Source organism: Cottoperca gobio, chromosome 13, assembly GCF_900634415.1.
Source record: "Cottoperca gobio chromosome 13, fCotGob3.1, whole genome shotgun sequence".
Taxonomy (NCBI): domain Eukaryota; kingdom Metazoa; phylum Chordata; class Actinopteri; order Perciformes; family Bovichtidae; genus Cottoperca; species Cottoperca gobio.
In genome coordinates this window covers 23,745,858-23,758,944 of record NC_041367.1, presented here as the reverse complement: position 1 = coordinate 23,758,944, position 13,087 = coordinate 23,745,858, and the positions used below count along the sequence as shown (strand labels likewise).

The 13,087-nt window shown below is 42.7% G+C and overlaps 1 protein-coding gene across 1 annotated transcript in view; it reads right to left on the bottom strand.

The window, feature by feature from the left end:
• The window catches only part of sorl1 (sortilin-related receptor, L(DLR class) A repeats containing), a 36,301-nt gene that overhangs the window by 961 nt on the left and 22,253 nt on the right, over nucleotides 1-13,087 (bottom strand). Inside the window, exons 10-24 of the mRNA XM_029446574.1 lie at nucleotides 11,408-11,496; nucleotides 10,712-10,890; nucleotides 7,241-7,427; nucleotides 6,266-6,394; nucleotides 5,547-5,632; nucleotides 4,831-5,003; nucleotides 4,489-4,620; nucleotides 4,034-4,125; nucleotides 2,936-3,182; nucleotides 2,674-2,812; nucleotides 1,645-1,818; nucleotides 1,415-1,528; nucleotides 1,206-1,328; nucleotides 537-656; nucleotides 251-376 (exon numbers count right to left, since the gene is read on the bottom strand). Of these exons, the coding sequence (XP_029302434.1) occupies nucleotides 251-376; nucleotides 537-656; nucleotides 1,206-1,328; nucleotides 1,415-1,528; nucleotides 1,645-1,818; nucleotides 2,674-2,812; nucleotides 2,936-3,182; nucleotides 4,034-4,125; nucleotides 4,489-4,620; nucleotides 4,831-5,003; nucleotides 5,547-5,632; nucleotides 6,266-6,394; nucleotides 7,241-7,427; nucleotides 10,712-10,890; nucleotides 11,408-11,496 (2,110 nt within the window). The remainder of the gene's footprint in view (nucleotides 1-250; nucleotides 377-536; nucleotides 657-1,205; nucleotides 1,329-1,414; nucleotides 1,529-1,644; nucleotides 1,819-2,673; nucleotides 2,813-2,935; nucleotides 3,183-4,033; nucleotides 4,126-4,488; nucleotides 4,621-4,830; nucleotides 5,004-5,546; nucleotides 5,633-6,265; nucleotides 6,395-7,240; nucleotides 7,428-10,711; nucleotides 10,891-11,407; nucleotides 11,497-13,087) is intronic.

Here is a 13,087-nt window from a genome sequence, read left to right as displayed (position 1 = left end):
AAAAATGTGGGTATGTTAATAAATGTGTGAGTTTGTGCCAGTTCAATATGTGGCTTTGTACTGTCTGCATATTTTATGTAAGTATATTTTAGATTTTATTTCTAATCCACAAGTTTGTAAATTGTGAAAAATGCTTAAGGTCGCAGTTATGCCCGTGATACGCAGCTGAGACGCAAGATTTAAGTGTGTGGCCAACACTAGTGAAGTGTGTCACGATTACACTGTTGAGCATGTGTGTGACTCAACTTACGACAATATCGGGGGTCTTCGTCTGAGTCATCCTGGCAGTCGTCATCACCGTCACACATCCAGCGCTGTGGTATACAGTGACCGGTGTGACACTGGAAGCTACTGGCCTCACATGTATGATGGCCCACTGTGGGACAAACAGGGAGAGATCAAAGGCTTGGAGAGGTGCTTATTGGGCGACAGCACCAATGATATGATTTGTTTTATTTAGTCTTACTCCTGTGATGTCATGGCTTATGAGATTCTTATACTGGTTGTGATGCATCATGCAGTAACACAGTCCTCACCTGTGCAGTTGGCCTCGTCCGACCAGTCTCTGCAGTCGTTGTCTCCATCACAGCGCCATGCCTCGCGGATACAAACACCTCGTGCACATGTAAACTCTCCTGCGCCACACTGGTGAGACTCTGAGAAATGCATCAACAATACAGTAAGTACTTGCAAAAACTGCATCTCCATTAGGGCTGTACCGAATGTAATGCGTTTTATATGTGAAGCTTGTGTTGAGGTATAAATCCATTAAAACAGATTTAATGTGCCACTGGAAAAAGCCTATAAAATCCTTTTTGGAGCGTTGACCGCATCTCTGACAGTAAGTGAACTTTTGAAGTGTGAAGCAAAAAGGATTGTGCACTCGTGCCGTCTGCAGTTTAGATGCTTGGAGTGAATGAAACCTTTGTTTACTTGACATGAAAATCATTTACACTTATATTTTACTCCTACTGATTTCTACAATTCTCTAACCAGCTGATTTACTGAATAATGTGGTGGAACATTTTTCAAATAATGCAATACACTTTCTGTCTTCATTTTGTTGCTTATTATCTGTACAAAACACTAAATGCGATGAGAGTGAAAAGCCTCAACGTGAACTAAGTGTATATTTTTCACAGTAAACATGATTACATAATACTTTCTCCACATTCGCTGGGGGTAGATAAACAGCCACATCTTACCACAGTGCTCCTCATCACTGTTGTCTCCACAGTCGTCTTCATGGTCACATTTGAAGGCCAGGGGGATGCAGGAGCCTGAGGCCATGCAGCGAAACTGGTTGGAAGGGTCACAGGTCGTAGTGGCTAAAAGGGAACAAATAGATTCAGCTCTTTATGTAGAAACAGCCTCCAGATACATAATGAGAGAAGTGATGTGGCTGAATACTTACGACACTCCTGTTCATCACTCATGTCTCCACAGTCATTATCGCTGTCACACTTCCAGATGCTGCTGATGCAGCGGCCGTTGGCGCAGCGGTACTCGTTGGGCAAACAGCTGTGCTCTGATTGGAAGAAACCAGATATATTAACCAGATAGCCTCCTCGTCAAATAAAGACAAGATCATATATCTTTTAGCAGAATATCACCATAATTGTGCAGTATGTGCTTTTGTCTCACCGGTCTTAATGCAGGTGCTGTTTTGGAGCTGGTAGCCGTTGGGACACTGGCACTGCAGCTCTCCATTGGGCATGGCAACAGTCGGGGCACCGTCTGGGCATACACAGGTGTGTCGATGGCCGGGCTGAGGCAGACACAGCAGGCTGCACGGCTGGTCAGCACAGGCATTATGGCCTGATGGACAAGAGATCCAGACCTCAGTTTGCTCCTTTAAACACTGTATTAGTGCTCAGTGTGTAGGATTTAGTAGTTAGCAGTGAACTGAGTTCCCCTCCACTCACCCCTCCCTTTCCAGGTACATAGAGAACTTACAGTGGCCTTTAGGTAATGTTAAAACGTGAAAGGCCCTCTCTAGAGCCAGTGTTTGATTGGTCCATTCTGGGCTACTGTAGAAACATGGGGGGGACGTGGAAGAGGACGCACTCCCACACAATGATTCTTAGTATCAGGTAATAAAACATTTGACACACAACATAGTTATGAATATTTTATTTCTGCCAATAAATCATCCTAAATCCTACACACTGGACCTTTCAATCAGTGTTTGACGGTATTTCGGCCAGCGGATATCTGGGTCAAGACTTCCTTTTCTGTACGCCGGTCATTGTAACAGTCCAATTAACAACCATGGCTCTCAGTTGGATTTGAGAGACAACGTCTACAACCGGATTGTTTCACAAGTAGCCTGTTAAAGCTAAAACATCGTCAGACAAAAGCTATAGGTTCCAAGATTGCATTTCGTCCAATGCTCGAGCATGATTGGTCAATACTACTTGGACTACAAACACAAACGCTTCCAATAGCAACATCGTGTCCCGTTGCCCACAGATTCTACATTTATATGCAGAATTTGTTCATAGAAATGATTTCTACCTTTAAACTACTATTTGCCTCAATTAAGATTATATTGTTTGTTTTACTCAAATCTAAAGTCTGAAACAGTAACGAGTTACTTAAAGTAATATCTCATGATTCATTTCTCACCATTTCTGCTAAGCTTTTTGAACATGACTACTCTCTGTTCCTCACCTCTGTTCTTCCCCTTATAGAAGATCTTGAGGTCCATGACCCCGGTTAGTCTGCCAACAATCAGCTCATTGCTCTGGGAGCCAGCTTTTGGAGCTTTGAAGATCCCCATTCTGGACCAGTCGTCCCAGTAGAGGTCATTCTGAAAACAGCATCCAACACACACTTGTGAAAACTGATACTTAGTGAGCACAACATTCAACCTTTATCTCATACAAGGCTGGAGAAAGGTTTGATGGCAGGTCTTTTTTTAATAAACTCTCACCTTGAAGACAGCGATGGCATATGGGTGGGGCAGCCCCTCCATGAGAACACTCCTCTGCCCCCCGGTGAAGTCGGCCCTCTCGATACGGTCGCTGTAGGCTTCGGTCCAGTACAGCCAGTGGTCGTCAGCTGTGATCCCGTTGGGCCAGCGGACGCCCTCTGACACGATGCAGGACACATTGGTTCCATCCATGAAGCTCCGGTAAACACCAGCCGCTCGGTCTCCCCAGTCAGTCCAGAACATCAGACTGAGGGACGTATACAGTATGAACATGAAGTGCAATGTTTCACTAAATTCAGACTGTATTGTCCTCATAGGGAAAAACACCTGCAATGACTTAAGCATTAACACAGACACTTTAACATGTCGTAAGATAAAAGTCTACATTTGTGACACAGGTCTAAAACAAAGCATACACTCTACAAGTGATGATAGCAATATGGTTATTTATGTAATATATTACTGATAATGATGATAATTAATGAAAGCATCAATCCATTCTTTTCTCACCACAACAATGTGATGTGACTTAAAAAAAAAAAAAAAATTTTAAATCAGCATTTTGTCATTTTCAACTGGTTATAATTATATTTTTACAAAGCGTACTCGTGTAAACAAACCTTTACCAGCCTCATAAATGTTTGTTTCTTAAATAAAGGACCCGACAGTCCGCTTTAGAGTGACAGCAGGTTTCAATCCTGTGTTTTGGTTTCTGGTGATGCAGTGTATATATATTTAGATTACGGATTTTTTTTAAAAGAGTGAGATTTCCATGTCTTTTCTGATTATTAATCTAATTTCAGACAGAGGGTGAGACAGGTACTCAGACCGCTTGAGAAAAAATAATGTGTTAAAGCATGTAAACATGCACAAAACACAAAATACAAGTATGTCATTTTTAAGGTTAAGGGGAGGGAAATGTATTGTCACAAAGCAGGTTCCCCAAAGGTACAGAATTACTAATGTCCTCTGTGTGTGTGTGTGTGTGTGTGTGTGTGTGTGTGTGTGTGTGTGTGTGTGTGTGTGTGTGTGTGTGTGTGTGTGTGTGTGTGTGTGTGTGTGTGTGTGTGTGTGTGTGTGTGTGTGTGTGTGTCTGACCTCTCTCCAGGCAGCAGAACCAGAGCTCTGGGATGTTCCAGGACAGAGGAGTTGAGCAGAGTGTGGCGCAGGTCACCGTCAGGGTTCGACACCTTCAAGCACAACAATAGTGAAACTATTCACGGGTTCATCAATTTCACTTTAAACTTTGGATGGCAGCAAAAAGAAAATTCAGGTTATAGGTTTGTGTGAAACTATAACAAAACATTACCCATAACATATTATTCATGATTAACAAGTTGATTAGCGTCTAAATAACCACATTAGCTGTATGAGAATCAAAAGGATAATTTTAACCTGATAGCAACATCTAAATGTGGTTTAGTTAAACCACATTTAAAGAACAGGGCCCAGATGTGTACACAGCAGATTTGTGGTACATTGAGCACCATATACTTCCTGTCTTTTAACACTGCTCACATATACAAACACAGAAAAAAACAACACTTCTATACCTCAATCGTCTGCGCCCCAGCGTCAACCCAGTACAGCAGTCTACTGACGGGGTCAAAGGTCAGAGCCTCCACGTTCTGCAGATCTTTCCTCACTACAACCTCCTGACCTGTGCTGCCGTTCAGACACAGACGCTGCAGGAGAGGTGAAAGACAGCTGTACACTGTGGTCACTTGGTAAACATTTCATAGCGGCAATAATGTTTCTAATGATTACAGGTCCTTTGGTCATAATGATGCTCCTCACAAGTCCCAGCGCTCATAACATAACAGCCCTGCATCACTTGTGTGTAGACTGTAACTCAAACTCAAATTCAACCGCTCACTCTTCAATTCCTCACTGACCTGTATGGTATCCAATGAGATGTCAGCCCAGTACAAGCAGTTCCTGTCATAGTCAAAGTCCAGAGCCACGGCCTCCCTGAGGCCGGCCAGAGGCAGGGCCTGGTCTGTGCCTGTGGCCAGGTCGTAGCGATGGATGGAGTTCCTCACCGCGTACAGGATGAACTCGTTACTCTCTGAAAGAGTCCAGGAGACATGACACTTACACACACTAATCACATGATGGTGTTTGTGGGAAAAGTATTGACATGATCACGAGGTACTAATTGATAGTCAGTGTACTACCTAAAAAAAAGTATGATGGCAAAGTGAAAAGAGTGGCCTTTTGTTTAGGGGTTAAATATGTTTTGCTGCTGCTCCCTGTCCACAGCAGTACATCGCTTATCTTACGTGTCAGAACTCCTGTCCATCTCTCCAATCCAACCGACTGCCATTTACTTTAGGTCATACTCTGAATACTCTGAATGAGTACCTCACACCACTTTAAAACATCCAAACTACCGCTTTAACCTGTGAAGTTAACAAAGCTTGGAAAACATTTACATTTCAGCAATTTCAACTCGTTTTAATTTCTGATATTCATGTTAATATGTATTTCTATTTAGTAGATACAAGTCCACATGTTAATAAAACCACTTACTCCTACTTAGAGCGAAGTGTATGAGCAACACCTAAGAACAGCTCTCATGATTCATCAAATGTATGACGTGCAGGTTTACCTCCGACAGGACAAGGCAGCATCTCTCCATCCAACCTAGACTCCACATCTCCTCCACTGCAGCTGTCGCCTGGTACCTTCCTGTAGCTGCAGCAGGAACACAAAGACTTTCCCTCAGTTCGACACTTGGTGGAGCTCTCCCCAAACACAACACCCCTCCTCTCCATAGCAACAAGAAATCAAAGAGGACAAAGGCTGCTTTGCATTCTGGGGAATTCTCAGGTAATGAAATTGGATGAAAAGTATAAAGGGTGATGACTGTGGTCACATTATGTCCTCATGTTTATGTTATTAGCACCAGGTAAGGGGTCCGAATTTGAGCTTGAACGCAAATCGAGCAGACTGACGAAGGCAGACTAATGGAGATTTATCAAACAAGGTAATAAGATGTTTCAGTTCAAGCTCAGGTTTCATTCTCACTTCTGTTACAGTACTACAGTTTAATGGGGGAAAACGATTTTAAAAATAAAAGGTTCTACATGGTTCTAAATTTGGTCAAATTAGGGTCCATGGGTCCCCAAGGCATGACAACTTAATTAAGGTCAATAAATATTAAAAAAAAAAAAAATAGTCAATACAACTCAAAGGAAAGTAGCTCATCATATGAAGACTCATGTAAATATGAATCTAGTAGTGCTGCAGATGCCCACATTATGTTAATAAACCCCAGGAAAGAATCCAAGGCTGCATTTTCTGCAGTGTCAGATAGTAGCAGCTTACCCTTTGCTGCGGCGGTAGGTGGTACCGACAGGACATGGCACTGGAGGAGCGTAGAGGTCACCTGAGAACTCAGGGTCAGGCACACACACCTGCAGGGACAAGTCTTCACTCAGCTTGAAGCCGTAGTCACTGGAAAGAAGAGGAAGAAGAAAAGTTGTGACCAGGAGACACAGGGAGAGAAAAAAAAGTGCTATGATTTACCCATTTTACTGCTAATTATGCTGCAAATATGGGTACTGATTTTTATATTTTCAACTGAATTTTTAATATTATTATTGTTATTGTTGTTGTTGTTGTTGTTATTCTGTGGGCTCTATTTTCCATCTTATGTTATGCATTGTATTTATTATTTTTATTCTGTTTTAGAAATTAAAGTTTTTTATTTTTTATTTCACATTAATTTGGCATTCTGTCCCTGTTTTTATGTTCATTCTGTGTCTATGTTCCCTTGTTGTAAAGGACTTTGTGCTGCATTTAGTTGTATAAATGGTGCCATACATATACAGTGTATTATCATTTTTATTTATTTTTATATACTTAGAGAGCTATTTACTAATTAAACAACTGCACTACATTAATATGGATTTCAGGGGAGAGTTTTTGTGACTCATGATAAATGTATTGACAGATTTGTAAAAGCTAAATATAAATTTATATCAAAAAAACAAATTCTGCGGTGACTTGTAAACACTTATTTAAGTGAACATGAATTGGCTGTAGGTGTAAACGATTCACCAAATGTACAGTTGGTTTTTGACACACACTGTGTGATCAGCTCATTCTGAGTTCTATTGGCAGCTTTGTTGCAAAAGTCCAGGTTTATTTCTAAAAATCCTAATAGTCCAACATTGGCTTCCTTTAATGACATGTTTAAACACACAGCTGTTTCCATCTCCGTCAATGGGACATAAACAAGATATCAACAACAAACATGATGATGAATATGAATGTTTTGTGCATGTCTTGGTCCCTCACCATTCGTAGTCCTGGCGTGTGCAGGAGCAGTTAGCGATGGTGACGGGGCGGTCATAGTCCTCTCCGTTGAAACATGTAGCATGGGGAGCTCTTCTCTTAAACGTTACCTCTCTGCCCAACAGACACTCGTTACCGTGCTCATCTGACGGAGACCAGTGCTTGTAGTCAGCGTCAGAACACGGCACACCTGGAGAAAAATATTAAGAGAAAATCTATAGATATTTGACATTCACATGGAATCAGAGTTACTTGCTAATGTTCCTGGTGGTTAATGTGTCCATCAGTCTCAACTTCCCTTTCTTCTAGCCCTATAGATGATTTCTAAGTGATAATATATCCATTTAGTAGCTTTAATTAAACACTTCTGAGAATTCATGTGTTTCTTTACAGTATATCTCAAAAGTGAGTACACCCTTTAGATTTTTGCAAATATTCTGTTATATCCTTTCAGGGGATAACATTATCCTACTGAAACTTTGATATAACTTAAAGTAGTCAGTGTGCTGCTTGAATAACAGTATAGATTTATTGTCCTTTGAAAATTACTCAGTACACAGCTGTTAATGTCTAAACAGCTGGCAACAAAAGTGAGTACACCCCATAGTGAACATGTCCTAATTGTGCCCAATGATGTTGTTTTCCCGCCCTGGTGTCATGTGACTCGTTAGTGTTACAAGGATTCAGGTGTAAATGATAAGCAGGGCTGTTAAATTTGGTGTTTTGGGCACAATTCTCTCTGAATGCTGGACAACATGGCACCTCATGGCAAGGAACTCTCTGAGCGGCTGAAAAAAAGGATTATTGCGCTTCACAAAGATGGCCTTGGCTATAAGAAGATTGCCAACACCATGAAAATGAGTTGCAGCACAGTGGCTAAGATCATACAGCGGTTTTCCAGGACAGGTTCCACTCGGAACAGGCCTCGCCAGGGTCGACCAAAGAAGTTGAGTCCACGTGCTCAGCGTCATATCCAGAGGTTGGTTTCCAAAAATAGACGTGCGAGTGCTTCCAGCATTGCTGCAGAGGTTGCAGAAGTGGGATGTCAGCCTGTCAGTGCCCAGACCATACGCCGCACACTGCATCAAATCGGTTTGTATGGCCGTCGCCCCAGACAGAAGCCCCTTCTGAAACCGATGCATAAGAAAGCCCGCAAACAGTTTGCTGAAGACAATGAATCCAAGAACATGAGTTACTGGAACCATGTCCTGTGGTCTGATGAGACCAAAATAAACCTGTTTGGGTCAGATGGTGTCCGGCGTGTGTGGCGGCACCCTGGTGAGGAGTACCAAGACAAATGTGTTTTGCCTACAGTCAAGCATGGTGGTGGCAGCATCATGGTCTGGGGCTGCATGAGTGCTGCCGGCACTGGGGAGCTGCATTTCATTGAGGGACACATGAATTCCAATATATACTGTGACATCCTGCAGCAGAGCATGATCCCCTCTCTTCGGAAACTGGGCCGTAGGGCAGTTTTCCAACATGATAATGACCCTAAACACACCTCCAAGATGACAACGGCCTTGCTGAAGAAGCTGAAGGTTAAGGTGATGGACTGGCCAAGTATGTCTCCAGACCTAAACCCAATTGAGCACATGTGGGGCATCCTCAAGAGGAAGGTGGAGGAGTGCAAGGTGTCCAACATCCGTGCGCTCCGTGATGTCGTCGTGGAGGAGTGGAAGAAGATTCCAGAAGCAACCTGTGCAGCTCTGGTGAATTCCATGCCCAGGAGGGTTAAAGCAGTGCTAGATAACAATGGTGGTCACACAAAATATTGACACTTTGGGCACAATTAGGACATGTTCACTATGGGGTGTACTCACTTTTGTTGCCAACTGTTTAGACATTAACAGCTGTGTACTGAGTAATTTTCAAAGGACAATAAATCTATACTGTTATTCAAGCAGCACACTGACTACTTTAAGTTATATCAAAGTTTCAGTAGGATAATGTTATCCCCTGAAAGGATATAACAGAATATTTGCAAAAATCTAAAGGGTGTACTCACTTTTGAGATATACTGTACCATCAAGCACACAATACACATCCATCATACTGCTAGCACTATGTGTGAGGTAATTACATTTATTATAGCTTCTTTAACTACAATATATAGTATTTTTTGTAGTATTTACCTTTTGCTCAAGTATGATTTTGCCTTTACTTATTTACTAATAGTGTCTATTAGAGTACAAACTTCACAAAGGCTGGAGTCTGGATTATACAACTTTAATATACATGTTTCATTCTCTTGTTAACTACAAGTTAAAAATACATTTCTTATCAATTTCATTATACTGTTACTTTGCCGATTGTTCCTTTAGTTGTAGTGTCTTCTCAAAGACAGGCGTAGCAAATTGAAAACAGTCATCTCAGTTAACGTGAACAAACTGGTTTACAGGCTTTGTTAGCTACAGTTGCTACATGGCCAAAATGCTATGGTGGGCCGTCAGGGCCAGCAAGGCCTTCTCTGCTGGCCTAAACATCAGAATATACATTTAATTTTGATATATTTTTTCAAGACGAACTTTTCAAGAAAAGCTAGACATCGTGAGAAGAGAACGTCCAACTCCGACGGTAGCGAGCCTATCACAGCCGCGAAAAGGGTTTGTCCGTCACTTTCAAATCACTAACTACGAGCAGTACCCCCCGGCTCACAGCCTCCGAGAGGCACTGCACATTGTACTGCTGGGAATGCCTGCTATTTACAACTAAATGTTTCGTAAATATTAATATAACTCTGTTGTTAAGGTGATGCAACGCCCGGTTATACTGCGTTTCTATCTAAATGTATAGTTTCTAGAGCCATGGCGTCATAATGATGGTATTAAGAGGTGGAATAATTCAGGTAGGACTGTGTAGGACCTCACTGAAGGCCTAGATGTGAAATGCACGGCCCGCCACTGCCAACATGCTATGTAGCATCTGTAGCTAACGTGACTTTATTTAGCCAACAGGCTAAGAATGTGTCATAAATGTGTTACCGTACAATCTTAACTGGCCACACAGTGTAATTATCTTTGTTGCTATTGATCTGAGTTAACGAACAAGCTAACATTAACGCTATATTTAATGTAACAGTGAGGTTTAATAAGTTATCTAGAATTACTTCCTAGCCGTTGGCAGTCAAGCTGCAGTTTACATCAATGTCACTTCATCATTTTATCCTACTAGACATTTGCCTGAAATTGTCATTATTGGCAGATGAAATTTTGAGTTATGGCCAAAGATAAAGTATTGTGAACTCACAGTGACCTTTATCTTTGATTACCAAATTCTAATCTGTCCGTCGTGCGTCTGCCAAATTTGAAGGACTTCCCTCCAGGCACTACGCATGACTGTCACCGACGTGGAGGGATAAAAATTAAGAAATACAGCTCAAGTATAAACCTATAAATAGCTGTTGTGAGCTGTTAGTGCTTACAGCTGAGGCTCTCTTTATCCTCCCTCTGAACCTCCTTCTGTTTAACATACCCAGGACGTCGGAGGTGTTGACCTGCAGGATGAGCCAACTGTGCCTCAGGTCAGCATAGGAGCCGAAGATGGTAAAGATGGTGCTCTTCTCCCCGGGCTCGGTCAGCAGCTGGTAAACATACACCTCCCTGTCTGAGAACTGAAAGTCGATCCATGTCTCACCTTCATTGGTGCTGAACCTTACGGGGACAATATTTACCTCATTATTATTTTTATTATTTTAACAACAATGACTTTCCAAAACCAGGAAACTGAGTAACCTGAGTACAGGAACATAATTCTCTCTTCATGAGAGTGAGGTCAGCTTTTTTCACAATAATATACTGCATCACCTGCAAAGGAATAGCTTGCAATGCTGCTGTTCACATGGAGGTGTTATGTTACACCTCTGTTTACTGAGGGATGCTTTATTTGCCTACAACAAGCTGCTTGATATTAACGCTATCGCTTTTGCTGACTAATGAGAACATTCACTGGGGCCGGGGCCGTATATGTGCTTGACCCCAGATTTCCTCAAGCTGTTTGGGGATTCCAAATGGAAGCCTTCCAGGCACAAAAGCGACCTCTCAGGGTTTTATATTTCAAAATGTTTAGTCTATGGGGAAACAATTGAATGACAGATTTTTTTTCTGAGCTCAAATTTGATTCCTTTATTCCTGTCCTGGAGGAACATTTAAACAGTTAATTTGAACTTACTTGAGCTGTGTGGTGGAACTTCCTTGTGCGATAGCCATCAGAATACCACCATGGTCCCCCCATGTGTAGAAATAAGGGCCTGCCAGTGCCTGGAAAACAATGAACAGTGAATTATTGGCAATTATTATACAAAATAGGCCTTAAAAGGACATTTAGCAGTTGGGTAATTTCAAGCTTTAGTTTATCTGGAGGAGGAAATCTAAAGACACCTTTATGGTATTTTGTGAAATGGCACCTTTATTTTCCTCGATTTAAAACAGGATGCTGAGTGGGACAGAACACAGTGGTGATTCAATTGTAAACCATTACAATATCAGTTAAGGAATGAGACTATGTTCACACCTCCCAACTATTGGGCATTTATATCTTTACTTTGAGCAAAAAACTTTCCAAACAAACTGCGGTACTGGTCATTTGGAAATGTAGCTGCCTGGAACTCTCAAATTCAGTACATTCAGTCAACACAGAGGGGTCAATGTCTCGTAAAGTTATCTGCAGGACCCAATAACACAAAGCCATCTAATAACAACATGTTCTCAGTATCGCTAGCATCTGAATAGAGCATCTATATATATATCTATCTATCTATCTATCTATCTATCTATATCTATCTATCTATCTATCTATCTATCTATCTATCTATATATATATATATATATATATATATATATATATATATAAAAATATAAATATAATTTAAAACTGCACTTATTCATATTTTCATATTAACAATGGGTTAGTCCTCTTAGTCTCACCTTATCGCGGTGGAGAGGGTTGTGTGTCCCTATGAATCTGAGAGCTGTGTTGTCTGGAGCCTAGTGCTCCTGGTAGGGTTTCGCAAAGGCAAATTGGTCTCAGGCGAGGGGCCAGACTAAGAATGGTTCAAAACGACTTCATGAAAAACAGGGAAAAGAAAGGAGAGACCCTGCACGGAGGAAGCCCGGGGCCCCCGTCTGGAGCCAGGCCCAGAGGGAGGGCCCGACAGCGAGCGCCTGGTGGCCGGGTTTGCCACGGAGCCCGGTCGGGCACAGCCCGAAGAAGCTACGTGGTGCCTTCCATCCATCCATCCTGTGGGCCCACCACTCATGGGAAAAACCGGTGGGGTCGGGTGCGCTGTCACACGGGTGGCAGTGATGGTCAGGTACCTCGACGGACCAGACCCGGGCAGCAGAGGCTGGCTCTGGTGACGTGGAACGTCACCTCTCTGTGGGGGAAGGAGCCGGAACTAGTGCGGGAGGTGGAGCGCTACCAGTTGGATCTGGTGGGGCTTACCTCTACGAACAGTCTTGGCTCTGGAACCGTACTCCTGGATAGGGGTTGGACTCTATTCTTCTCCGGAGTTGCCCAAGGTGTGAGGCGTCGGGCCGGGGTGGGGATACTCACAAGTCCCCGGCTGAGCGCCGCTACGTTGGAGTTTACCCCGGTGGACGAGAGGGTCGCCTCCCTACGCCTTCGGGTTATGGGGGGGAAAACTCTGACTGTTGTTTGTGCCTATGCCCTAAAGCGCAGTTTGGAGTATTCGGCCTTCTTGGAGACCCTGAATGGAGCCCTGCAGGGGGCTCCAGTAGGGAACTCCGTAGTCTTGCTGGGAGACTTCAACGCACACGTCTGAAACGATGGAGACACCTGGAGAGGCGTGATTGGGAGGAAGAGCCTCCCTGATCTAAACCCGAACGGTCG